The sequence below is a fragment of the Ornithorhynchus anatinus genome, chromosome X1 (assembly GCF_004115215.2).
Source record: "Ornithorhynchus anatinus isolate Pmale09 chromosome X1, mOrnAna1.pri.v4, whole genome shotgun sequence".
NCBI classification, from domain to species: Eukaryota; Metazoa; Chordata; class Mammalia; order Monotremata; family Ornithorhynchidae; genus Ornithorhynchus; species Ornithorhynchus anatinus.
Genome location: NC_041749.1, coordinates 29391175 through 29419053, shown reverse-complemented (window position 1 = coordinate 29419053; position 27879 = coordinate 29391175). Strand labels below are relative to the sequence as shown.

General features: G+C 40.5%; 1 protein-coding gene across 2 annotated transcripts; it reads right to left on the bottom strand.

Moving 5' to 3' along the window:
* Positions 1-254: 254 nt before the first annotated feature.
* Positions 255-25466, bottom strand: LOC100076027 (T-cell immunoglobulin and mucin domain-containing protein 4-like). Of its 2 annotated transcripts, XM_007655301.4 has the most exons (9): positions 25334-25465; positions 21694-22032; positions 19789-20439; positions 18179-18259; positions 17436-17519; positions 7161-7201; positions 3831-3924; positions 1398-1437; positions 255-849 (listed from the first exon to the last, which is right to left on the bottom strand). In XM_007655301.4, exons 1-9 carry the CDS (start codon positions 25380-25382, stop codon positions 765-767), a joined length of 1464 nt encoding a protein of 487 aa, XP_007653491.1. In that variant the 5' UTR covers positions 25383-25465; the 3' UTR covers positions 255-764. The 2 variants fall into 2 exon arrangements, with proteins under 2 accessions (XP_007653491.1, XP_007653492.1); XM_007655302.4 differs by lacking the exon at positions 17436-17519 and having other exon boundaries at positions 25334-25466.
* Between the last annotated feature and the right edge of the window lie 2413 nt (positions 25467-27879).

Sequence of the window (27879 nt, the reverse complement as noted above, 5' to 3'; positions counted from 1 at the left end):
GTTGCACAAAGCAGGCTCCCTCTTCTCCAGTGACTTCCATTTCAGTAAGTACCTGAAATCTCATTCAACTTAATCATGCTGACTGTCACATGGGACAAGAACTGTGTCCCTCCTGATCAACTTAGCACTTAGAAAACCGCTTGACACATAGTAAGCCTTGAACAAATACCTTAATAATAAATTTTAAAATTTAATATTAGCTTATAGAAATATTCACTTTACAGAGTCTGTACAAATTCCACAGAAAAAGCCCATAGCTCTGAAACTCTAAGGCATATTCTTTTATTGGCATTTTACAAGATGGTACTTATGGATCATCATAGATTGGTGCTGATACTCTGTCTTCTTGGAACCATTTCTTGATTTGGTTTCCATTTTGTGCATCCGAGACTCTCAATTTGTCCCTGGCATCAAGCTGCCTCAGCCCTGTATTTCCAAGGCTGAGAGGGTGTCAATTCCCACCTGCGGTGGAATGAAGGTGTCTAGCATACCAAAAATCAAGCCCACTACAGGTAACCACTCTGTAGGTCGCATTTTATTTAAGGAAAACTCAGCGCTTTGCTCAACAATAAGATAGCAACTGAAAGGGCAACTGACTGAAGCCATCCACCTTCTGGACAGATCACCAAGGAGGAAGAGAAGCCTAGTTGCCATGCCAGTACGAATTTGAAGTGCCCTCTACAGTCTGGTAGGGGACAGAACCCCACACCCACATCCTACTACCCATCACATCCAGATCCTTGGAGCAGCCAAGTAAGTGGCTGTCAGAGGATAAAAAGGTTATCATCTCCGTTCATTTCAATTTGCATATCCCCGAGGATATTTTCAGGTTCTTTTTTCATCTTGAAGCTGCAAAGAAGACAAGCGTAGTTTGGTAATGGACAAAACAGAAGTCCAGTGGCAATATTTGTCCTTGTATTTATAGGGAGAGGGTTTAAAATTTCTGTGCTAACATAAGGATCAATGATCCGAAAGTGTTTGAATAGAGACGTTGACTTGAATCTGAAAACAGCCTCCCTATCAACCCGTAAGTCTTCATGTCACAAAATCTCTTCCTTTCCACCCTAACCCCCAAATAATAGGTGCTGATCAGATTTCTGGAAGAATTCCTTTCACAAGCTTCCATTTTCTCCCCTGAGTTCCCAAGGGACTGAAAGAAATCCAAGGAATGGGAATTTTAATTGTGGTATTTCACAGAAACCTGAAGGAGGAATGTGAAGGAATATGAGGAGGGAACACATGAAGGAGGGACAAATTATTTGCTACTGCAAAATTAGTAAAAGGGAAAGGAGGTACTATTTACTTCTAAACTGAGTGTTCCACAGTCATTAAGTCATCTCAGGTGTGTAATCATTTCAAACATCACTTGTAATCAGAGAACAAGTAAGATGGATTACCTTGTGTATTTAGCCAAATAGTACTTTTGCATAACTTTACCTAAAAACAAGACAAGGATAGAATGTGAGCCTGGCAGAAAAAAAAGCAGTTATAATAACAATTGTGGAATTCTAGTGTTACAGAAGAGTTGAAGTCCAACAGTAAAATACTGATCCTAGTGATGGCAGGTGAATGAACCTCATTTTGGTGGAATCACTGGGATCCATTTTGACAATGACCTAATTTCATGCAACAAAAGATACCTATAAATTCACAAGAGGAGAGTTGTGGAGTTTGAGGTGCAAGGAGGAGAACGGGGACAGACACATTCCCTGCTCACAACAAAATTACAGTCTAGAGAGGGAGACAGACATTAATATAAAACTAAAAAATTACAATATATAATTTAAAGATATGTACATAGACTTGATGAAATATTCATTCATTCATATTTACTGAGGGCTTACCGTGTGCATAGACTCTTCTAAGTGCTTGGAAGATCACAATACAACAATAAACGGACACATTCCCTGTCCACAACTCATATGTACTGAGAAGCAGCATGACCTAGTGGTTAGAGACCTGGGGACCAGAAGGATCTGGGTTCTAATCCCAGGTCTGTCACTTGTCTTCTGTGTGACCTTGGGCAAGTCACTTATCTTCTCTGTGTCTCAGTTTCTTCATCTGTAAAAATGGGGACTAAGACTGTGAGCCCCATGCCTGACATGAACTGTGTCCAACCTGATTAGCTTCTGTCTACTCCAGCCCTTAGTACATAATAAGCCCTTAACAAATACCATAAAAAGTACTTCTCATTAATGAATAACTGGTGATTTGTCTTCTACTGCTGTTTCCCAAACACATACTGCTCAGGCTGCTGCCCATTGTCTTCCTATGGCCCATCCAGTGAAGGTGTGATGGAATGAGTTTGATCAAAGCCATAAAAGAAATATAAACCCTACAATTGCTCTGTGGACCTTTATTTTGTTCAGAATCTTGTCTTCAAAAACATGCAAAATTTATGGATCTAGTTTTTGATTTCTTTTTATCCTTGCACCTTTAAACAATAGGATGGTGATGATGATGGTATTTGTTAAGCGCTTACTCCGTGCCAAGCACTGTTCTAAGCACCAGGGTAGATACAAGGTAATCAGGTTGTCCCTCATGGGGCTCGCAATCTTAATCCCCATTTTACAGATGAGGCAACTTAGGCACAGAGAAGTTAAGTGACTTGCTCAAAGTCACACAGCTGACAAGTGGTGGCAGGATTAGAACCCACAACCTTTGACTCTTAAGCCGGGCTTTTTCCACTAAACCATGCTGCTCCTGCTATCCAAGTAAGAGAATTCAGTGACAGTATCCAGCTCAGCTCTGTGTTGTTGATGGAGATCTTTGGCTGTGAAAGGGATTTTCCAGATACCATTGTAATCTTCAGAGAAAGTTTCAGTCCATCCTACTCTATTGACACTGAAAAGGGATTTATAATCACCCACCCTTCTATTTGTGTTTGTTCCTAAAACAGAGCCACTAGCACCTATGAACTCGTCTTCAAGGGACTCAAGGACTTTGAGTTATGATGCTATTGAGTGGAAAGAGTTCTTCCCAATGGATCAATTTTTTATTTAGTGTTTCTTGCTGTCTAGTCTTGAACGGGTATGTCTAGATAATACCAATCAATCAATCAGTCAACATTATTGAGTGTCTACTGTGGACATTTTGCTGTATTAGGCACTAGGGAACAGAGTCCTAACTTCTCCACCTTTCTGCTGTGTGACTTTGGGCAAGTCACTTAACTTCTTTGTGCTTCAGTTACAGCATCTGTAAAATGGGAATTAAATCCTCCTCTCCCTGACTTAGACAATGAGCCTCATATGGGACAGGGACTGTGGCCAACCCGATTATTTTGTATCCACCCAGCACTTAGTACAGTGTCTAGGACATAGTAAGCACTTAGGAAGTACCATTAAAACAATAAAACTAAATGAGAATAAAAAAATTATTGGTCCCTTTCCTCAAGGAGTTTACAATCTAACAGGAGACCCAAACAGATCCAAATCTGGGAGTCAGAAGAAAGAACAAAACTAGAACTAGCAGTAGCAAGAGAATGAAAAATGATTGGATAAATAAATGTGGATTTAACTATGATAAATATATCTCACATTGAATTTAGAACTCAGTCTGGCTTTACACCACCAGGAATGAGGAAAGAATCAAACAAGATATAGTTAGCCATATCATCATGGAGAAATTTTAGAATCTTAGCAAACTTTTCAGGAAAACCATGTTTTTAATAGAAGTGTCTGGTCTATTGGTGGGAAATCATACTTCTCACTATGATTGTATCTAAATCCCTCTTGAAACTTTTCTGCCAATTGCTACCATTTTGCTACTTTTTGCTGAATCGCTGTCAAAAAGGAAGGAAAAAAATCAGACCAGGGCCTTGCCCTTCTTACCTCTCAATAAAATTCCCAACAGCAGCGCGAGGAGACCAGCTGCCACCAGTGGAACAATGATGAATAGCAGGTTGTATTTAACTGAATTGCTTATCTAAAGAGGCACAAAAAAGTGAACAGGTTTACTTTCTTCTGGTTCTCCTCAAGGTGACCTGCTCTGAGTGATGACAAGAATTTTAAAATCCAGCGTAATTGGTTTGCTAATACATATTTACTCTCCTGCCTTCCAAAAATCAGTGTGCTATATTTTTGCATTAACTTTTTAAAAGCCATATATTGTGATTACATTTCCAACATTTGGCTTTATTTCCTCTCTTCTCCTAGGCATTAAAATTTTCCTAGACTTCATCACTGGAATTAGGATAGGGCAGGCTTATTGGCATAGTCACAAACTTCACAAACCTGCAAGCAAATAGTGAATTCTGCCCTTCCCAGATTTTATAAGGTCACCGCCACGATGAATCTAACCGTAGTCAGTATCAGAAGCCTGGAGAACAACAGTACCGATGCTGTAGTTTGTTTATATTTTCATTTTTATCACAGCTCTTACCTTCCATAGCCAAGTTTTTTTCAGGCTCTGGCTACATGGATGGCAGAGGGCTAATTAGCTTGGCTGACGCAGATACCAACAAGAATAACTACAATTAAACAGACTAGAATTCAGATTTGAAAATGTGAAGGTACACATTGAGGGCACCCATGTCAGAATAAATTTGCTTGGACTTATTGGAATTCTGGACTTATAATTTCTAAGTGTTCAGTATTCCTGAGGTGATAAACCACCACTTTTCAACACTTTATAAACCAAGTTTTCAGGAATTAATTGATCACGACAGCGTGAGCACGAGACTCTGTGGCCGTAGAAAGGTCCCGATATATTCCGTGATAAAGGGGAAAAGAGATCTATTAACGTGACCTGAGCAAATGTGAATTCTTAGTAGATCTTCTTTTTTAAACATGTCACCTTCTAAATAAATCACCCAATCTCCCACATAGAATTAAAAAAAAAAATCAGATTTGCTGAGTCAGAGTGGTATGATTTTCTCGCATATCGTCTCAGTGGTGATTGTTGGGGAAGATCGGGTCTCAGAACATTTCCCAAATCCTCAAAATAATTCCCTCCCTCCCCAAACAAACCCCAGATCATTTCATCACTGCACAAATGAGACAAAAAGTAGCTAGAAAGGAGGACAGGCAAATACTGTCTGTTCCTAACTTTTAGCCCACAGCCTTACTCTACAGCCCTTATCCTGTTGTCAACCTTGACTATGTAGGTGTCAAATGGATGAAATTCCAGGGGGATGGAAGGCAGGTCACTCACTGGCCCCTCCCCACAGTGACAGCCTCAGTCACTCACACTCCCGAAGACTGATTTATCTGACGACACATGGATTCTTAGTATACAATGGAGGAGAGCAGAACTGGCAACAGAAGTTAAGTGAATGTTCATGTTGTCTTGTTAAATCGTAATCTCCCAAGCACCTAGTACAGTGCTCGGAACAAAGTAAGCGCTCAGTAAATATGATTGACTGATTTATTGAAGGAACAATGAGTGAAGCCACTGCCACCACCACCGTGACTATTGTCTCCAAATGGATAGAATTCCCAGCCCAGAAGAACCAATAAAGGAAAGCAAAACAACGCATCAGCCATTAGTGGAGCCAGCAATTGCAGAGTAAGAGTAGAGACATGGAAAGGAAAATGATCTTTCAGCAACCCAACTACTGCTAGCTGGATGATGTCTTGTATCTGCTTGGTTTTTACAGGCTCTGCACAAGGAATCTGGCCAGCCAGGGGTGGAAACAACTGAATCTGCTGCTGTTTCATTGTTTCCTCCTGCCCCTCTTGCTACTCAGCTTTGCCTTGCCACATAGGCATCTGTTGGTTCAGCAAAAAATAGCACTGGTCTAGGAGTCAGGAGTCCTGGATCCCAGTTCTACTTTTGCCTAGAACTGACTAATGTGAGTTCAGTTCTAAGTGTACTTGACAGTTCACTGATTCATTCAATTTTATTTACTGAGTGCTTACTATGTGCAGAGCACTGTACTAAGCACTTGGGAGAGTACAATACAATAATAAATGGACACATTCCCCGCCCAGTGTTCTGCACCACTCCCTGCTTACTTATTCATTCTGCTAGTGGGAACATTAAAAGCATCCCTCCCAACCCCCAGCAAATAAGTATATATCTGTATACATCTGTAATTTCTGTATTCATTCATTCATTCAATAGTATTTATTGAGCGCTTACTATGTGCAGAGCACTGTACTAAGCGCTTGGGATGAACAAGTCGGCAACAGATAGAGACAGTCCCTGCCATTTGACGGGCTTACAGTCTAATCGGGGGAGACGGACAGACAAGAACAATGGCACTAAACAGCGTCAAGGGGAAGAACATCTCGTAAAACATCTGTATCTGTTTACTTATTTATATTAAAGTCTGTCTCCCCCTCTAGACTGTGAACTCACTGTGGGCAGGAATGTGTCTGTTGTTATGTTGTACTCTTAGTGCTTTGGACGCAGTAAGTGCTCAATAAATACAACTGAATGAATGAATGAATGAATGAATGAATGAAGGGACAAGAGAGTGTGAGTGTGTGTTGAGGAAGTTACTTGCATTATAACCAATTCCTTTATGCAGGTACCTGTTTCTTGGTCCTGAAATGTTAGGACTGAGGCTTTCCATTATTGCTAGCCAGAGACTTCTTGCCTACTTGTTTTGTTTTGGTTTTTTTTTTTTTTCTGTCTCCCCCCTTCTAGACTGTGAGCCCATTGTTGGATAGGGATTGTCCCTATTTGTTGCCCAATTCCAAGTGCTCAGTACAGTGCTCTGCACATAGTAAGTGCTCAATAAATATGATTGAATGAATGAATGAATGAACATCATCATTACAGATATCTCTATAAGCTCGATGTAGGTGGGGGATGTGTCAGCTAACTCTCCCAAGCTTAAAAAGTGCTCATCAATAAGTACTATTGATTGATTGATTGGTTGAGTGATCTCTGTGAGAATATGACTGAGTGCATTTGGGTGAGTGTGTGTATGGAGTCTACATGAGTGTTTCACTTTGAGTACTTCATCTAAATCCCTGTGTGAGGATGTGGAGGTGTCTGTCTATCTCTGCCTTACTGTATCCCTGTTTCTCTTCATCTCCTGCTTTCTCTCTCTGTCCATTTTTCTAAGGTATGTTGGTATTTTCTCTAGAAGCATCTAATTCTGGGAAGAATGGATATGAGAGAGCCTTGAAGTTCATTCTGGCATTTTATTTCAGTTGCAGGCTGTTGAAATTTAGAAAACTTGTTTTTGTTTTAGGGTTGTTGTTTTTTACCTGGTCCAGTTCAAATTCTCTCTGGAAAACATCTGATGTTCCTAATGACCAGAAAAAGCAAAGAATAAAATTATTGTGCACAATATGTTTAGTAATCACAAGGGTTGAATACCAGGGCCTCAAAGCTTGTGAGCATCCCAAATCACATCAATGTATTTCAACTGGCAAATTCTTTTTGTAATCATTTATAATCTTTTCCCTCCTTTACCAGTTGTTTGTTGTCACATAACTTCCTCTAGTACTCTATTTCCCAACATTCCAGAGGGACATATCAAAGCAGTGAGAGGTTAAATAGCTACCTTGAGTCTTTATTTCTTACCCAGTCCCTTGTGTATTTCCTGGGCAAATAATCCATTTTACTCCTCTTCATCCTAAATGAGCTATGAATTTCCTGAAGACCTCATCGATTAGTAGAATTTTTGTAGTCCAGGCTACTGAGCCCATAAAAATGAAAGTTGGCTTTCCTTTCAGTGGGATTTTTCTTTTTAATATTAGTTAACTGCTTACTGTGTCTGCACTGTTCTAAGTGCTGGGGTAGATATAAGTCAATCAGGGGGTACACAGTCCCTACCCCACTTGGGGTTCACAGTCCAAGTAGGAGGGAGGAAAGTTATTCACTCTCCAGTGTTTACAAAGGTGCTGTTTTTCCCAATCCAACTTCACCCCTGCCCAGGTCTTGGACAAAGCCAGTTGTGTGGTTGAACAAAGGAAGCAGATGTGGACACTTCAATAGCTCTATGGGATCCTACTCTGCACTGACTGTACGAGGTAATAGGCTTGTCTCATTTCAGATTCCAGGATGAATCTCCAGCATATACTGGATGTGATTTTTTCAGGGAAAGAGGTGCCTCAGACTGGCTGAAAATGAAAGGGAGAAAAGGGAAAAATAGATGCTTCTTAATACCCTCTATTCTATTTGGTTTTCTGCTATCGTCTCTTTGGAATCAAAGAAGAAAGGCAAGATTCAAGGATTCCTGCTGCCCCTCCATCAGAATTCTAGTTTAATATAATCATTTGGAAAGAATGGCTCTCAAATGGAAACCTCCCAATAAAAACCCAATCATTTTAAAATTTGGGGGTATTATTCTATGATATAAATTGGACTCATCAAATGTGACTGCTGGTGTGCCACAAAAACTAATACTGCTATGACACTAATTTGTTCTTTTTTTCTGAAATAAAAGTAAATGTCTTAAAGGAAAGCTACTTAAAGTATAGAAAAGCAAAAGAGCATTAAAAAAATGCACATTACTACTTGTTTGCTTCATTTGCTACATATGAAGTGTGACAGTGTTCTGCAGAGAGTGGGATGAATGGCTCAGTGGAACCTGCAAACCTCTTCCAGTTACTGTTGTTTCTTTTCTCTCTTTCTCACATTTTATTTCTAAACTTCAACTTCTGAAGTCTGAGACACCAGGAGATAGCAATCAGGTCGAATCTAGTTGAAGTGGGACCCTGGGTGAAAAAGTGTTTCATCTTATTTATTAAGCTCCCACTCTGGCAAAACACTGCACTCCCACCAAGTCTCCAACTCAAGGCAAAAGTTGGATGAAGAAGAAGGAAAATCTTTTATGTTAACTGTTCCTGAAATTTTAGCCTCAGAACTCCAGGATCAGACTCTTAGATATTCCAGGAAATTGTCAAATTGTGGTAGAGATTTGAACTCCACCTATTTGTGCCTTTGCCATCTTTTCAGACAGCCACCAGTTTTCCTAGCCCCTAGATCCACACTGGGAAATACAGGTACCTATTAATACACCAGCACAGAATAATGGATGCATTATACCCTGTCAGAGCTTGACATAGGAGGGGAATGCACTCTCAATCAATCAGTGGTATTTATTGAGGACTAAGTGTGTGCAGAGCACTATATTAAGCACTTGGGAAAGTACAGCACAACAGAGTCGGTAGACATGATCCTTGCCCACAATGAGCTTACAGTCTACAGGACCTAAGACCCAAACAGAGACTCAATGGCATGTTGAAATGATGAAATCATAAATAGGGGAGATCAGAAAAAAACTGTTTTGAAGACATGGGAAGACTATCAAGCTATCTTCCCTATTAGTGGGCAGTTGGGAGATAGTATCTTGGAGTCCAGAAATTAAAAATGGATTGATTCTCTTAGAACATCTGCTTCAGAAAGACACAGACACAAAAAGGAAGAAATAAAAATAGTACTATTGTAACAAAAATAGTAGAGCAGCAAGGGATTTCTCCAGTTTTGGTCTACAGGTAGCCACAGGGTTATAGAATGCTCTAATAAACAGGAACTTGAGCTCATAGTGGGCAGAGAATATGTCGATTATATTGTTGTGTTGTGCTCTCCTAAGTAGTGCCCTGCACTCAATAACTGCTCAATAAATACGATTGATTGACTGATTAACTTCATGAGGTCATCTAGCCCAGTCTCCCTAGCCACAATTTCACTTAAGCCACTTCGGGAGAAAGCTACATAACTTTTTCTAGATTATATGTACTCTACCAGTCTTGACTACGGGAGGGAGAGTCTAGCAGAGGCCTACCTATTCCATTCCTAGCTTGGGAAGTGGCTAGCGAGTGGAAGGCAATCTACTACAAGTCAAAACTCACCTGTGCTGGGCAGCAGCGGCATGGGAGAGAGTCAAGGGAGGAGACTCGGGCTTACTGCGCGGAAGGAGGCAATGGTAAACTACTTATGTATTTTTAGCAAGAAAGCTCTACGGATACACTACCAAAAAAAATTGCAGATGGAGGTAGAGCGTTCTGGGAGAGATGTGTGCTTGCTGTCGCTATGGGTTGGACACGACTTGACAGCATAAGACAACAACAAGCTCCTTGAGGGCAGGGATCTTGTCTTCTTATTCTACCCTAAGTTGCCAAGCATGCAGCACAGTACTCTGCACCCCCTAAGTGCTGAATAAATACCATTGATTGATTTAAAACACTTCTATTGGAGGGCAAACCCAGTTGAAGTTAGCATAACTGAGCCAAGTAGAGAAAGGGTCACAATTCCCAAATCCAAATAACCCACTGAAATTTTAAAAAAAAAGTTTATGAGTCAAGCCAGGAATGACTGGAACTACAAGCATCTCCTTCCCATGCCACATCACCTTCTGTTATATAAAGGTTGTAGATAATGCTTACTTTGGGCCCTGACTAGCTGGAACTTAGTCTTGGACACAGGAGGCTGGACAGTTCAATGCCCTGACAACTCTGGACTGTCTGGGTCATATACATGGTAGAGCTTTTCACTGCAGCTTGGAAGAACTTCACCACGTCTTTCATTGGAAAACAGTGTAACCTAGTGGAAAGAGCACAGACCTGACTCTGCCACTTGCCTGCTGTGTGCTGTGGGCAAGTCACTTTAATTTTCTATGCATCAGTTTCCTCATTTGTAAAATATTCCCTCTTATTTAGACTATCAGCCCCATGTGGGACAGGGACAGGGACTATGTCCAATGTGATTATGTAGTATCTATCCCAGCGCTTAGTATCTCTATGTGGATTATTCCCAAATCTATATCTCCAGCCCTGATCTCTCAACTTTCTCTGCAATTTCTTATTTCCTCTTTGCTTCAGGACATCTCTACTTGGATGTCTCACCAACACCTTGAACTTCACATGTCCAAAACAGAATTCTTCATCTTCCCACCCAAACCCTGTCCTCCCTTGACTTTCCCATCACTGTAGACAGCACCCTCATCCTCCCTCTCTCATAAGCCTGTATCCTTGGCATTATCCTTGACTCACCTTGCTATTAAACCCACATATTAAATCTGTCACCAAATCCTTTTGGTCCAACCTTCACAACATTGCTAAAACCTGCCTTTTCATCTCCATCCAAACTGCTACCATGTTAATCCAAACATTTGTCCTATTCACTGCATCAGTCTCTTTGCTGAGCTCCCTGCCTCCTGTTCAGTCCATACTTCACTCTGCTGCCCAAATCACTTTTAAACAAAAAAGTTCAGTCCCCTATTGTTTCCCTCTTCCTCAAGAACCTCCAGTGGTTGTCGACTACCTCCACATCAGAAAGAAACTAAGCACTCGATCACCTTTCCCCCTCCTACCTTAGCTGCATACTTCACTTTTATAATGCCAACCTACTCACTGTACTACCTCGATTTCATCTATCTCGCCACCGATCCTTTGCCCACCTCTTGCCTCTGGAACACCTGGAACTTCCTTTCTCTTCATATCTGATAGACAGTCACTCTCCCCATCTTCAAAGCCTTATTGAAAGCACATCTACTCCATTTAACCTTCATTTCCTCTTCTCTTGCTCCCTCTGCATCATTCTTGCACTTGGGTTTGCACTCTTCATTCACCCCTCCCTATGACCCATAGCACTTATGGGCATATTTGTAATTTAGTTATTCATATTAACAATGGTCTCCTCCTTTAGACTGTAAACTCATTATGGACAGGGAACATGTCCACTAATTTTGTTGTATTGTACTCTCCCAAGCACTTAATGCAGTAAGAGCTCAATAAATGCCGCTGACTGAATGATTGATTGAGCACTTTGTTCAGAAAACTGGCACCTGTGCATTTGGACAGACTTGCTCTAGAATATGTCAACTTTGTTATTCTCAAGTCCTTCCGGACAACTGCATCATAGTCTTGAAATTATTGCTCTAAAGCTCAGTCTCTACAAATTCACCTCTCAAAATCTCACCCATGAAAACACACTTTATCCCTCTTCTTTGATAATTCCTACTGTTAGAAATAGCTGAAGTAGCTGTCTTACACTTCCCCCTGCTGGATGAGCCCTAGTATGGCTTTGCTAAAGTCGAAGTGCAGGCACGGATTAATGATAATAGTAGAAATATAATAATAATAATAATAATAATAATAATGTTGGTATTTGTTAAGTGCCTACTATGTGCAGAAAACTGTTCTAAGTGCTGGGGCAGATGCAGGGTAATCAGGTTCTCCTACGTGAGGCTCACAGTCTTAATTCCCCATTTTACAGATGAGGTAACTGAGGCACAGAGAAGTCAAGTGACTTGCCCATAGTCACACAGCTGACAAATGACAGAGCCGGGGTTCGAACCCATGACCTCTGAATCCCAAGCCCCGGCTCTTTCCCCTGAGCCATGCTGCTTCTCTACTCCACTATCTCCACTAAGTGCCCATTCTGCAAAACACTGCACGAAGTCCTGGGCAAAAATGCAAGAGTGCAAGTAAGACACAGTTCCTGGCCCACAAGACACTCACAGTCTAAGAATTAAGGGGAAGAGGAGATTGGCAACAGACATATAAAGGAAAGATTGAACAGTAAAAATAAAAACAGTCTGAAAGACAAGGACATATGCATAGGAACAAAGGACAGGAAGCGAGAAGTTGAGTTAAGGAGAAAATCTGCAACTTTCCCCTACAAACTGAGTGGAATTCATATCTGCTTTTTAAGCTTTTCATAATCAATAGGAAACTACAAATCTGGTGGAGCTACCACATATTAATAATAATAATAATGGCAATTGTTAGGCATTTACTATGTGTGAAGCACTGTTCTAAGTGCTGGGGGAGGGGATACAAGGTCATCAGGTTGTCCCACATGGGGCTACAGTCTTAATCCCCATTTTCCAGGTAAAGTAACTGAGGCACAGAGAAGTTAAGTGACTTGCCCAAAGTCACAAAGCTGACAAGTGGCGGAGCCGGGATTAGAATCCATGATCTCTGACTCCCGAGACCTGGCTCTTTCCACTGGATAATCAAGTTGGACACAGTCCCTGAACCAAAAGGGGCTCACTATAGGGGAGGCAGAAGAGGTATTCAGTCTCTATTTTACACATAGAGCTCTGTCCCATCCCATGGCTTAATCTGGGCACCTTTCCCAGCTAAGAACTGATAGTCCAGGAAAAATCAAATCATGCTACCTATCCGTATCATCAACAACCCAAATTTCTGCAGATTTGAGTAAGAACAAAACCAGAAGAGAGAAATTGAAGTCATACTGAAAAGGGAAAGTGGTTCTATTTTGAAAGCAACTACTTCCGTTTTATTTTTTAATTATTTGCCTCTCTTCTAAGTATAATATCTGGAAATAAGGATATATATGTAATACTATGAATCAGGGAATATGGGAATCAGGGAATCAGGGAATATGGATCTCAGAGGCTTTCTCTGAGTAACGCTCGAGGTATTTGTTAAATTCTTGTCAAACACCATTCTAAGTTGAGGTAGATACAAGTTAATCAGGTTAGATCCAGTTCCTGTCCTTCATGGGGTTCACAGTGTAAGAAGGAGGGAAAACCCTCTTTGAATGTCCATTTTGCAGTTGAGGAAACTGAGGCACAGAGAAGTTGTGACTTGCCCAACATCACACAGCAGGCAAGTGGGAGAACTGAGATTGGATTTCAGATCTCCCAGCTCCCAGGCCATGCTCTCACTCAGTAACACTTCCTGAGTCGTCACCTCAGCATGCAGTCACTTTCTATTTAATTTGTTGTCTACTGATGTAATTTGTTAAGCATTTATCATGAGCCAATCTATCAGTGGTATTTATTGAGTGCTTTCTGTGTGTAGAACACTCTGACTGTGGTATATAATCAAGTTGGACACAGTCCCTGACCCACAAGGGGCTCACTGTAGGGGAGGGTATTCAATCTCTATTTTACAGATGAGGAAACTGAGCACAGAGATGTTGTCATTTACCCAAGGTCGCACAGCAAGAGAGCTGAAATTGGTACCCTGATTTTCTAACTCCCGGGCCCGTGTTCTTTCCACAAGGCCACACTGCCTCTTTTTGTACATATACACCTATGAATATTTCTTACTCTGAACTATCTTACATTAGCTCCTCACAAGAATGTAAACTCCTTGAGGGCAGGAAACGTGTCTACCAACTCTACTGTTTTGTACTCTCCCAAGCATTTGTACTCTGCACATCGTAAGTGCTGAATAAATACCACTGATTGATTAATTGATCTTATACTCGTAAATTTACGACTACTGCCCTCCCCCCTAAAAAAAGAAAAGATCACAGGCAGATATCACAGCTTTCAATTCTTTTGTATCCTTTCAGGACAGTACTTATACAGTCAGTTCTACCAATAAGTATGTTTGTATTATTGGCTAGAATTCTGTTAAGAAATTAGAAAACATTCTTCTGACAACCTGCTCCTTTTCTTTTGTTAAGTGCTTACTGTGTGCCAAGAACTGTCTTAAGTGATAGGGCAGACACAAGGTAATTAGGTTTAACACAGTCCATGTCCCACATGGGGCTCACAGTTTTAAACTCCATGTTACAGATAAAATAACTGAGGTGCAGAGAAGTGAAGTGACTTGCCTAAGGTCACACAGCACACAAGTGGTACAGCCAGGATTAGAATCCAGTTCCTTCTGACTTCCAGGTCCTTGCTCTTTCCACTAGGCTATGTTACTTCTTTCTGAAGGAAAGCTGAAATTAAGGGTCAGAAGAAACTGGTGGCACAATCACATGGTTTCAGGCATATTGTGAGTACTTCAATGCAATTTCTCCTTAAAGTGGGATTCTTCGAGAATACAGCCATTGCAGTAAGTAAGAACTGACTGTACAGTATTCATATAGTGCTCCCTTATAGTCAGAGATGATGACACTGACAGTAAGGTTTATCTATTAATAAATAATGAAAACTGTTCATAGCACATAGTAAGCATTTAATAAATACCATTATTATTATTAATGTGTGTGTGACCTAAACAACCCAATGTAGGGTCTTCAGGCCTTATCACAAATGCTGTTCTTTGCTGCGTTGTCATGGTTGGTGTTAGCAGGGCCCAGTGCTTTTTTCACTATTGGTTCCTTGACTCATGATCCACTTGATTATGTGTTCTGTACACATTAGGCACTCAATACTGCTGGCACTTATGTAAAATGATGTCCTCTACACTTCCTAAAATACCATTTTTGGACTCCCAGATCCCCCCCAAAAACCTGTTTTAATAATGCAGCTACTGCCCTGTGTTCCTTCTGATAGCCCTTATCCTTCCTTGTATTCTCAATCCTCAAAGTCAGTCACTGAATCCTGTATCCAGAAATGATATTCTGGAAACTTTGGCTATTTTGTTCTAGTTTTACTGACCTTTCTAAGGGAAACTACTTAGGATTAGAATTACGTGCATCCTATTCATTTTTATTGATGTTTTCCTATTGTTAAGCTGACTTTTTAAAACCCATTTTTTTTATCTTCTTTTGCTTTTCCCCTAATCAACCATATTCAAAGGCCCACTGAGCAGACCATCTGTATGTTACTTGGAACAGCAGATGAAACAAAGCTGCTAGTGTGGACTTGGAAATAAATTGTGTTTAATTCTTTATGGTATTGGTTTTCAGCATGAAAACTGAATCTTTCAGTTGAGTGAACCTGCCACTTCTGCTTATCATTTTCCAATTCTTCTTCCAGTGTTATTCCCTTGATCATTTGTGTGTTCATTGTAATACCAAGTTCTAACTGATTGGATTTTGCCTGGTTAAATCATAATCAACTCCTCTTTTGGAGGGGGGATTTTAGTCTCTTATTTTTAGGGCAGAAGTTTATTGCCTTGAAAGTTAGGCAAATCTTGACTTTGGATCATTCTCAGATTACAAAGAAAAGACAGAAGTTGTAATAAATGGATTTAGTCATACATCTGTTCTAACGTTTCTTCTCCAGATTGATTCTTAAGACTCTGAAGAAGGGCAAATGTGCTTCTGCAGGCTGATCCATGAAGCAGTAGTTCCCTTTGCACAAAGAGGGGACTAAAAGGGGAAAATAGAAATGTCCTAGAATTGTTCTGATATGACAAAAAGTAATAATAATAATACTAATGTTGGTATTTGTTAAGCGCTTACTATGTGCAGAGCACTGTTCTAAGCGCTGGGGTAGATCCAGGGTAATCAGGTTGTCCCACGTGAGGCTCACAGTTAATCCCCATTTTACAGATGAGGTAACTGAGGCACAGAGAAGTTAAGTGACTTGCCCACAGTCACACAGCTGACAAGTGGCAGACCTGGAATTCGAACCCATGACCTCTGACTCCCAAGCCTGTGCTCTTTCCACTGAGCCATGCTACTTCTCTACTATGTGCAACCTTGTACAGGATGCCCATTTTTTCCATTTATGTTTATACAGTTGAATGCATTTGAAGAAGACACCGCTGAAATATTTTCAATTTAACTAGTTTGACAAATAACCCTTCAACTCCCCATTTATATTCATTTAAATTGAGAACTGTATTCCAGCTCTAGTTAATGTTTGAAGTAAAGAGGACAAGGATTAAAGGAGTATTTGGAGCTAAAATTGTGGTTGGGCTAACCAACCTGATTTAGATCCTTAGTAGTTTTAAGTTTCCTTCTCTATAATGCCAAAAAATGACCATTTTACTATTAATCAACCAGCCTGCTTAGGTCAAAGAAGGAGATACTTAAAATTTCCTCTGAACTATTTTCCTGACCTTTAGAAGGAATTAGAGTATTCACTAGGTATCAAAAACAATCTTTGAATTAATTCTTGAACCTCCCAAAATGTACATTCATTTCGGCTTTCACCCTCAAGTTAAACAATAATATCCTTAATTCTAACCTATTGCAAATAAATTTCAAATTCGAATAAATGAAGGGTCTTTTCACATTATAAGATCATATTACCCATAGGAATAAGAACTGAACTAGATGCCAGAAACAAATTGCAATTCATTGTCTTCCTTCGACTTAATGGGAGGCCACCCCCTACCTCAAATTAATCCATCTATAAAATGGAGACAGAAATATCTGATACCACTTCACCTCTCCTGGGTGCTGAGGGAATGAAAATGAATGGAACCTTAAAAAGCAATGTCCATCAAGAGTGATGTTCATTTGAAGCCAACTCCTTTTCTGTCTCTCATTCTATAACATTCTATCACTAACTCTGAACCAACTGGCTGGTCCAGACCAGAGAATAGAAGTCTTTTCTAGTGAAAGCTGGCTCACCAAGGTCCAGAATTAAAGAGACGTTGGTATCATCGAGAAAATTAGACTTAGAAAGGGTTCTGAGAATCAACAATCACAAATCAACTCCAGAAAATGAATAAGGGATAAGTAAAGTAATAAGCATCAGTAGCTCTAGCAAGCCTAAGAAAGAACGTAGCTTTAGCACCATGGTTTCCCTCCCAGTCCTGTGCGCATTTCCCATGGACAAAGATATGTTATCCATTTCAGGACTTTCAAAAAAGAACCATGATTCATCTATGGTTTCTGAAAGTCAGGCAGGAGTAAACAGAGGAGATTTTCCAATTTCAAATGGAAAAAAGCCCAAGCTAGCATCAGGAATAAATATAAGTGAGCACCTTCTGATGAATGAGAAGTAGAATCTCCTCTTGTCCTTGTTGCAACTTCCTGGGAAGTCATATAGAGAGTAGAAGTAGCGGTCACTTTAAAAAACACAAAAACAGAGATAGGGAGCAGTCTATTGAGATTGTCAGTATGTTTAAATTGAGGAAGAGTCACTGAGATGACGTAGAGTCAATACTCAAGAAATAGTAGTGGGAACATGAATCAGTAAAGACTCCTGCTGTGAGGAACAATACATCCTATATATTTGGGGAGGAAGCAGCTATGATCCCACAGTCCCGCCCCCACCCCCAGCTCCCAAACCAAGAGTACTTTTCTACACATTTTTAAATTATATATTATGAATTGCTTATTACTTATTTTAATGTCTGCCCGCCCCACCCCCCAGACTTTAAGCTAATTATGGGCAGAAAATGTGACTGCTAATTCCGTTGAATTGTACTCTCCCAAACATTTAGAAACAGTGCTCTGCATATATAGTAAGCACTCAATAAAAGCCACTGATTGATTGTGACAAGTAGCTATAGGCCCAGAAGAAATTAGTTCATATATCTGCTTTGTATTCCAGATCTGAACCTGAGGCAACTGCTAGACACACGGTTCACTCGAATTCTTGGGGTTCTGAATGGGTATTAAACTCTTAATGGAATAATGAATGGCGATGGCTGAAATGGACACAAATGATACACCATTATAATCCCTAGGGAGTTAAAAAATAGGAGAAAAAAAGGCAGCGCACCTTTAGGTGTATGAGAAGTCTCTTCGTCAGGTACCCTGAGAGTTGTCTGAAGAGCATGTGAGGAAAAGGAAGTTACTAATTCTGAAAAAAAAATATTGGTCAAAAAGTTACACAACAGAGGAAATAAAATGGGGGGATTATAAAGGAAATGGGATAGTGTTTTTGTAGTGTGGGCACAGGACCAGGTAGATTTTTTGAAAAGAATTTCCCTTCCCAATTGGAACCCGTCTTCGTTTCATCAGCGATCGTTTTTGTTTGGAAAGAATTTCCTGTTGGATCAGGAACCATCTCTATTCATGTTGCAACCTTGGCATTATCCTCAAATTTTTCCCTCTCTTTTAACCTCCACATTAATGGAGATGGGCTGAGATCCACTCCATTCAACTGTGATCCTTGTAAAGAAGACTCAGGCTAAATAGAGCTGATATTAGATCTTTGTAGACTTTGTGCATTGCGGGCCAGGAACATGCCTAGCAACTCTGTTGTACTGTTCTCTCCCAAATGCTTAGTACAGCACTCTGTGCACAGGAAGTGCTCAATAAATACTGAGGATTGATTGTTATTGAAAGTTGGGTGGAAAGGAATTGGGTGGAGACACAGGGAGGGCAGCATTCCTAATCAACACCCGTCAAACAGCCAGAGTTTTGGACCAACCTGGAGAAACGAAGAAGACACTATCTCTTGGGGAATTTTGTTGTCTGCACCATCTTGTCATAATATTTTGGAGTCTTTCTGTGCTATGTGGCTTCGAAAAATAATCAGCATTCCCTTTCCCCTGCCTAATTTTGCTAACTCCAAAGCAAAGAAAACATTAGTGCCCTTAAGACTCATCCAGCTTCAGGTACACTTTTTAACCCGCTTTTCTAAAGGCCCTTTGCATGTGCAGTCACTAATTTACATGGTCTTAGAGTCAGTTGGAGTTACAAAGGTAATGTTAAAACGGAGAAAATTATTATTTAAGATGTTCAATTTCACTCATGGGAACTGAGGTCACTAAGAGATTGGATTGTTTTTATCAGCAAAAGTACGTGTTTCCATGCTAGCCACTAAGAGGAAATTGTGGTATGAAATCTGAAACAAATTCTCCCAACGATATAGACAAAGCTGAATCATAAAAGGGTTCATTGAAGATCAGAAAAAAGTCACAATAAGATCATCAAACTCTATAGTAAGAGATTGTCTAAAGAGACTGTGAAATCTGTAGATGTTTTTAAATGTAGATGATCCTGTTGAGATTTCTTCCATCTCTAAGATCCTTTAAGGGAATTATTGTGTAATTATACTCTCGAAAATAGCAATAGTGGAAACTGAATTTCTGGGAAAAGGAATGATCTGGTTATACGCTATACCTGGGTTCTAATCCTACCACCTCGACTTGTCTGACTTGTGACCACAGGCAAGTTACTTAATTTCTCTGTGCCTGCTTCCTCATTTGTAAAATGGGGATTAAAACCTACTCCTCCTACTTATCCCGTGCCCCCATGTGAGACAGCGAGCCCCTTGTTGGACTGTGTCTAGGCTGATTATCTATTATCTACCCCAGCACTTAGTACAGTTCTTGGTGAATAATAAGCACTTTAGAAGTACATGGCTATTATCATTATTTATACCTTTAGTAGAGAGGAATGTTTCTGTCCCCAAGGTAGCTGCGAAAAGAGCTGTGGTGATTGCCTGAAGTGTAATTGCAGTGGTAGGCTGAAAAGGAGTTGCTGTGATATTCTGAACAGTGGTTGCAGTGGTAATCTGAAGAGCAGGTGCAGTGGTCCCTTGCAGAATAGTTGCAGGGGTAGTCGGAAGAGAAGTTGCCGTGGTAATGTGACGTGTAGGTGCGGATGTCGTCGGAAGACCAGGTGAGGTTGTTGGCTCAAATTTAGTCGCAGTGGTCGTGTGAAGAGTAGTTGTAGTCGTTGGAGGGAGCGTAGTTGTAGTTGTTGGCTGAAGGGTAGTTACAGTAGTAATGTGACGTACAGGTGCAGATGTTGTCAGAAGAGTAGTTGAAGTTGTTGGTTCAAGGGCAGTTGCAGTGGTCGTGTGAAGAATAGTTGAAGTTGTTGGCTGAAGTGTAGTTGCAGTGGTCGTGTGAGGAGTAGTTGAAGTCGTTGGAGGGAGCGTAGTTGCAGTTGTTGGTGGAAGTGTAGTTGCAGTGGTGGTCTGAAAAGTAGTTGCAGTGGTGGTCTGAAGAATAGTAGCAGTTGTGGGCTGAAGTGTTGTTGGAGGGCAAGTGGTTGTGGTTGTAGTTGTCCTCTTTGTTGTGGTGGTGACTAAAGCAATCAAAAATAAAAGTTAACCAAGTGCGGTGGAAAATAGCAATAAATTCAAATATAGTTCAAATAACTTTGGAATTACAGACTGCTAGTGGCAACCCCTGCCTTCGGGCACATGAAGGCCTAAATTATCTTGCACTGCATTTGGCTATTCTTTCTAAAAAACTTTCAGAGTTTCACAGCTGTGAATTCATTAGATGATGCCACCATTTCCATCAAGAAATTCCTATTGCAATTAGTTATCATCAAGCGTGGCAGCAACACCTGGAAAGTTAGCTAGACTCATATGGTTCCCTTCAGAGTGCAGACTCCATTACGTCCTTCGGGAGCTGTGCCGCATAACACAAGGATTTTCCTCAGTTAAAGAAAATTAACGAGTTGGTACTACCAGAATGGCTTTTCCATCATATATCCTAATTGACTGACATTCTCACTGGGCAGGGATTGTCTCTATCTCTTGCCGAATAGTATATTCCAAGCGTTTAGTACAGTGCTCTGCACATAGTAAGCGCTCAATAAACACTGTTGAATGAATGAATGAACATTCTGACATTTTACTGACACAAAATTGGTTTCTACATGACAGATTTAAAATAATCCAGTTACTGCAAGACAATTGAGCAGTGAGCAGCCAGAACATTCCAGTCCATAGTAGCAATGGGATCCACTGTACACCTTCAAGTGCATTAAAAGAAATCAATCAGTTAATGGTATTTATTGAGCACTTACTCTGTGCAGAGCACTTCTCTAAGTGCTTAGGAGAGCAAAATATAGCAGCGTTGGTAGTCACGGTCCCTGTCCACAAGGAGTTTACATTCTAGAGGGGGAGGAAGGGAATGTGTCTACCAACTCTTCTACGTTTAACTCTTCTAAACTTTTAGTACAATGCTTTGCACACAGTAGTGCTCAGTAAATATGATTGATTGAATGAATGATTTGTGCTTTGGGGCTAAGTATGAGGTGAATATCAAAGTATTAATCTGAAAGAGGGGAGAAAATCCCAACTCCTGAACAGTAGTAGAAACTGGTTTACAAAATGGAAATGAGGATGCTGCCTGTCAAATGGAAGTGAATCTATTTCCTTGGTCCCACTGTGCTGGGAAGGTAAAGCAATCTACAAGATAAATGAACTGGGAACAAGTGGCAGCTTGGATAGCAGTTTTGGCTTAATTTTCCACTGCCCCTAAAAAATGCTGAACTCCATTTGGGGTATTATAGAATTCCTCTCCGCACAGAGAACATTCCACTTACCTTTCCTTATCTGCAGATGCACGTTATTTTTTATGTCATTGAACCATCCGGGGACTTCTATCCGGCAACAGTACATACCACTATCGCCTTCTGAGGCTTCCGTGATCGTGAGGTCCACGTTCCCTTGTCTGAGAGAACCTTTGAGTTGGTATTTCCACGACCTCCTAAAGGTCACCCTTGACCCATCGGTTTGGAGAAGTCGGTCACCACATTTCGAATTGGGACATCTGCCCTTCCCCCAGCATACTTCCCTTCTGCCATTTTGTGTTCTGTAGGAGCAGGGTAATTGTACAGACTGGCCCACGAAGCCTTTTACTAGTTTGTCTCGTTGGGCACAAACTGCAGGGAGAGGAGAGAAAATCAGAAGCATGTCAATTCCATAATGATGTCATACTAGGACCCCAAACTATTTGGAAACTCCAACCAGTTGCAGCAGCCCCAATTGCAAGTGACTTTTTTTTTAAAAAAAAACAAACCTTTTTTCTATTTACCAACTTCTTAGATGCATTCAGGCCTGGAAAATTGATCTGATCATTTTGGAAACCACATCTACAAAAATAGCAATAATAATAATAATAAAGGTGTAGTTCCCATAATAATCATATTGTTATTGTTATTGTTACTGTTTTTATCATGGGATTTGTTAAGCGCTTACTATGCACCAAGCACTCTACTAAATTCTGGGTTAGACAAGATAATCAGGTCCCACTGTCTAAGTAGGAGGGAGACTACTCAGTCAGTCAGGTGTATTTGCTGAGTGCTTACTGTGTGCAGAGCACTACACTAAGCTTGGGAGAGTACAGTCTAACAGTATAAGAGACACATTCCCTGCCCAAAACGAGCTTACAGTCTAGTACTCCATTTCAAGTCTAAATTGCTCAGTGTGTTTCTAGAATAGATGTTGAATCCCCATTTTACCAATGAGAGAACTGAGGCACAGAGAAGTTAAATGACTTGCTCAAGGTCAAGCAGCAGGTACGTGGCAGAATCATGACTAGAACCCAGTCCTCAGACTCCCAGACCTGTGCTCATTCCACTAAGCAACACAGCTTCTTGGTCTGTGAGCCTTAGACTGCTAGCCTTATGTGGGACAAAGACTGTGTCTATCCTGTTCATCTTGTATCAATCCCAGAGCTTACTGCAGCATTTGGCATCTTGTAAGCACTTACAAATACTGTTATTATTACTCTTGTTAGCTGTTACTTTTAAATTATTTTTATATATTTATTGATTTTTATATGGGCCTCTCTCCAGCCTACCATTAACCCCACTACTTCTCCCACTCATTATGTCAAGTCGTCTTAGTTTAGTCTGATGTCAGAAAGATGGACTTGGGAAGAGCTGTACTCACTAGTTAGAAAGCTAGACTCTCCCGATGTACAAAGGGAACAAGGAAGATGAATCTTCCCTCTCTCTGCCACAAACCCAGCAAAGCTTTGGAAGAACTCTCTGCTCACTGACCCAAGTGTGTTCCTGACCAAGTCAATTGAATATCACATGACTGGTTTAAGCAAGAAACCTTATCTTCACTTCCGAATTCGTGGGCTGAGGGCCTCCCTTTCTCCCTTTATCTCCCTCAACCGGTCCTTCAACCTCAGAAGAATAGATCAGATAACAACAATTTTGCCTGCTGGATATTTCCCTCTGATTCATGAAGTCTCTCAAAACAATATATCTCTTTCCTAGCGGGCTCTCAGCGGCTGTCATCCATCACAAATGTAGGAACCAGAATTAAACAAAATGGCTGCTGGAAATTAAAGAGGCACAGACCTAATGTGACCAGATACTTTGCTTTTGGTGAGGTGATCAAGCATTTTGGGATTCCACCCCAAATGAATAAGAGTTGGAAACCAATTGCATATTGATCTTCATCTAATAGAAATATTCAGATACAAACATGAGCCCTACCTTCATCTTTAGTCCAGTGCCCCACTAGCCAAGGGAAATAGAAAATCCAGGCAAATTACTTGGATGGCATTGATAACTGAATTAAGATTTTAGTCAATCAATCAGTCAGTTGTACTTATTGAACGTTTACTGTATCAGAGCACTGTACTAAGTGCTTGGGAGAGTACAATATAACAATACAATGAATACATTCCCCACCCACAACGAGTTTACACTTCAGAGTTTACAGGGATGTTACTAGAGACTAGATTTTCTACTTCCTAGTATGGACCAGAAAGTATTGTTTTCCCTTCTGTGGGTGTAAATGAAGGCTCCACTGAAACTTGATTCTACTCAGCCCCTCTCAAAACCAAGAAAGAAAATTGATGATGACAGCAGGTTTTGCCTAAGTATAACTGGAAACACACTACTGGAAAAATATTGCAGGAAAAAAAAATATTTTTATGAATCCTGACCTTTAGAATCGTCATTGGCAACTAGAATAATGGCTGTTTGAAAGTAACCTCCATTTTACTAATGATATCAGCACACTGATAAATTGTCTCCCCTGTACATCGCATTGCAAATTAAATAAAAGGAACTGCATGCCTTGAAGTGTACCTTCATATGTGTATGCTATATACTATAAAAAGTAGAGTATAAATTTAATGTAACAAGCCTTAAATTGAGAAAGGGCCCTGAAATACTAAGTAGTAGGTTTCAGATCATCAGATTTTTTTTAGAAAAAATCAAATCATAAACATTAGTGTAATGGGTGGACCTGGGCTGATTGAAGATGAAAGAGGCCCGAAGGCAGCATGACCTAGTGGAAAGATCATAGATCTGGGAGTCAGAGGTCCTGGGTTTTAATCTTGGTTCTGCCAATTGTTTGCTGTGTGACCTTGGGTAAGTCACTTTACTTCTCTGGGCCTCAGAGGTCTCCAAAGACTGTGAGCCCCATGTGGGTCAGGGACTGTGTCCAACCTAATTCACTTATATCTACTCCAGTTCTTAGAACAGTATTCAATATATTGTAAGCGCTTAACAAATACTATTAAAAGGCGAACCAGTTAACCAGCAGCAGGCACTGCATTCTCCCAACGGAGTTGACAAAGAAGAAGCCTAATCGGGATCCGTGTTGTGCTGCTGTAAAAAAAGAAGTCCCAAACACACCAGACCCCAGAACAAAATTAGAATCTATAAAACCTATCTCATGCTTTGCCCTCTGTTGTGCTTTGCCCTCTGTTGCTCCCTCCATCCCCGCACCAGACACAAACACACACACACACTCTTTCCAAATTGAACCTGCTGAATCCTTTTCTCAAAATAATTTCCTATATGTTAGCTAAATGAGAATTCTAATCTGAAAGAGAAACATTCCACTATAAAATTACCCACTTGAGGAAGCACCGCTTAAAAGCAGAAAAATTGAAGAACGATAAGGGTGATAGTAATTTTGACTCTCTAAAATGTTCTTTTGAACACAATAACAGTAAGTGACAAGATATTTTCTCTTTTCAATTCAATTTCACTCCCAGTTTATGTCCTGGTAGATCAGGACCTCTGATCTTACTGAAATCAAATGCCTTCAGCAAATCACAAAGGGAACCACAAGGATGACTAACGGCAAAGAGACAGGGAAAAGCCAATGATTCAAAACACCTCACATTTGGCCTTATCCTTCAGGAATCAATCCTTAGAACTATCTGACATTTTCTACAGAGATGGATCTGTAAAATCTCTGAACACTTACCTATGGAGAAGTGCCCCACGATCCACAGAAGCATCACCCACTTGGACATTTTGACTGGTCCCAGTTGCCATATGTTAGAAATTCCAAAATCAATTTCTTATACACAGCTGTAGTGCTGACTGCGCTGGACTCTTCAGTTTCATTTCTCTATTTGACTTTTACTCTTTTCCCCCCACCCTCTATGAACAATAGAGATTTTTAACTGCACTGTTGAAATTTGCTGAACTCACTTTCCTCCCCTTGGGGATTTTTTTTCTGCTGCTTTTCTTTTTCCTGTTTGTGTATTTTGCCAGCTTCCAGATTATTCAATGTTCTTGGAGGTACCATTATTATTAACTTCTATATTTCGGAAAGGGTAAATTGGTTCCATCTAGCATTTTGGACATTCCCATCTCCTTGATCCTTCATAATGACCCACTTTAATAATAATAACTGTAGTCTTTGTTAAGCATTCTATGTGCTAGAATGGTACTAAGTGATAGAGTAGATACAAGATTATCGGGTTGGATACAGCCTTTTTTCATATAGGGCTCACAGTCGAAGTGGATGGGAGAGTAGATATTTGAACCCCATTTTACAGATGAGGAGACTAAATCATAGAGAAATTAAGCAATTTACCCAAAGTGTCACAGCAGGAAAATGGAGGACCTGGGATTAGAACTCAGATCTTCTGACTCCTGGGTTCATGCTCTTCCACTAAGCCACATTGTTTTTCACTTTTAACACTGAGTTAAAACTGGAGTTTTTACTCCAACGTTGGAATGTTTAAGTCACTGGAGTGACTTGCCCAAGGTCAAACAGCAGACAAGTGGAAGAGCAGGCCACGCTGCTTCTCAATGTAACTCAAAACATCTTAAATTGATGACTGGCTATAGCTGAAACACCTTTGGTATAATGGACAACAGGACTGATCGTTATGGACTGACTTTTCTATGGCCAGAACCTCTCTAGGTGGCCTCAAATATTTTGAGAGCTCCTTTATATATCCCTTTTACCCATGTTAATCTGATTGCCCCACAGTCAATTTTTTTAATCCCTTGCAATTTATCCAAATTCCTATTCTCTCTTTGGTTCACATTAATGATTATGATGATACTAATCAAGTGCTTTTGTGCTTTTTATGTGGTAAGAACTGGGCTAAGCACTCCAGTAGATTCAAGATAATTAGGATGGACTATGTCCCATCCCATATGATCTAAACAAAAGTAACAGCAGTGATCTCATCCATATTAATCTGAGAAAACTGAGGCAAAAGATGTTGTGACTTGCACAAGGTCACCCAGTAGATGAGGGGTAGAGCAGGCACTAGAATCCGGATCCCCAGTTCTCCTGACTTGCAATTCTGTGCTCTTTCCACTTGACCATGCTGTCTCCTCTGCTCTTTTTCTTCAAAATAAAGTGGATTGTGCCTCAGTTACCTCATCTGTAAAATGAGGGTGAAGACTGTGAGCTCCACGTGGGACAACCTGATTCCCCTGTGTCTACCCCAGCGCTTAGAACAGCGCTCGGCACATAGTAAGCGCTTAACAAATACCAACATTATTAGTGGATAGGTCACAGGCTTGGGAATCAGAAAAACTTGGGTTCTAATCCCAGCTCTTCCACTTGTCTGCTGTTTGACCTTGGGCAGGTCACTTAACTTCTCTGTACCTCAGTTACCCCATCTGTATAATGGGGATTAAGACTGTGAGCCCCATGTGGTACAAGGACTGTGTCCAACCTGAGTAGTTTGTATCTACTCCAGCATTTAGAACAGTGCCTGGCACATAGTAAGGGCTTAACAAATATCACAAAAAAAAATGTCACCTAGGTGTCTAAATTTACAACTAGCTTCAGCTTTATAACTCATCAGTTTTGACATTACAAAATTACAAAATTACAACATTGCATTTTGACATTACTGTTCCTTGATACTAGTTCTGGGGGCATGGGCAGTGCTTGGAAGAGGCAGAGAGGTGTTATGGGGAAATGGAAAACAATTTTAAAAGCAGGCTGTGACAATGGCGAGAGAGGGAAGAGGATAAAAGTTTAAGGAGAAGTGGTGGACAGAGGAAAAGAGACCAGGGAGCAGAGAGACGGGGGCTTACCTAATCACCAGACCCACTCACCAAGGAGCTGAAGTCAGTTTCCCTTTTGTGGAACTTCACTGACGGTACAAATACATTCATTTAGATATACTTCTGACCTATAATTGAGCATACAAATTCTGTGTCATTTTGGTTAGAATGAGAGTATTCAACCTTGGTTCAAGAACCAATGCCCTATTTATAACTTAAAAGGCAGTGTGGTCTAGTGGGAAGAGCACAGGACTGGAAGCCAGGAGTCTCTGGTATTAAGCCCTTGGTTTTGCCACTGGCCTGTTGTGTAACCTGACCCAAATGATTTAAAGTCCCTGATCTCAGTTTCCTCATCTGTAAAATGGAGATAAGAGAGATTGTGAGTTCCATGTGTTTGATTGATATTCTGGTATCTAATCTAATGCTTATCACAAAGTGCCTAATGAATGTCATAATTATTATTACGACAGTTGGATAAAATGTTCCAAT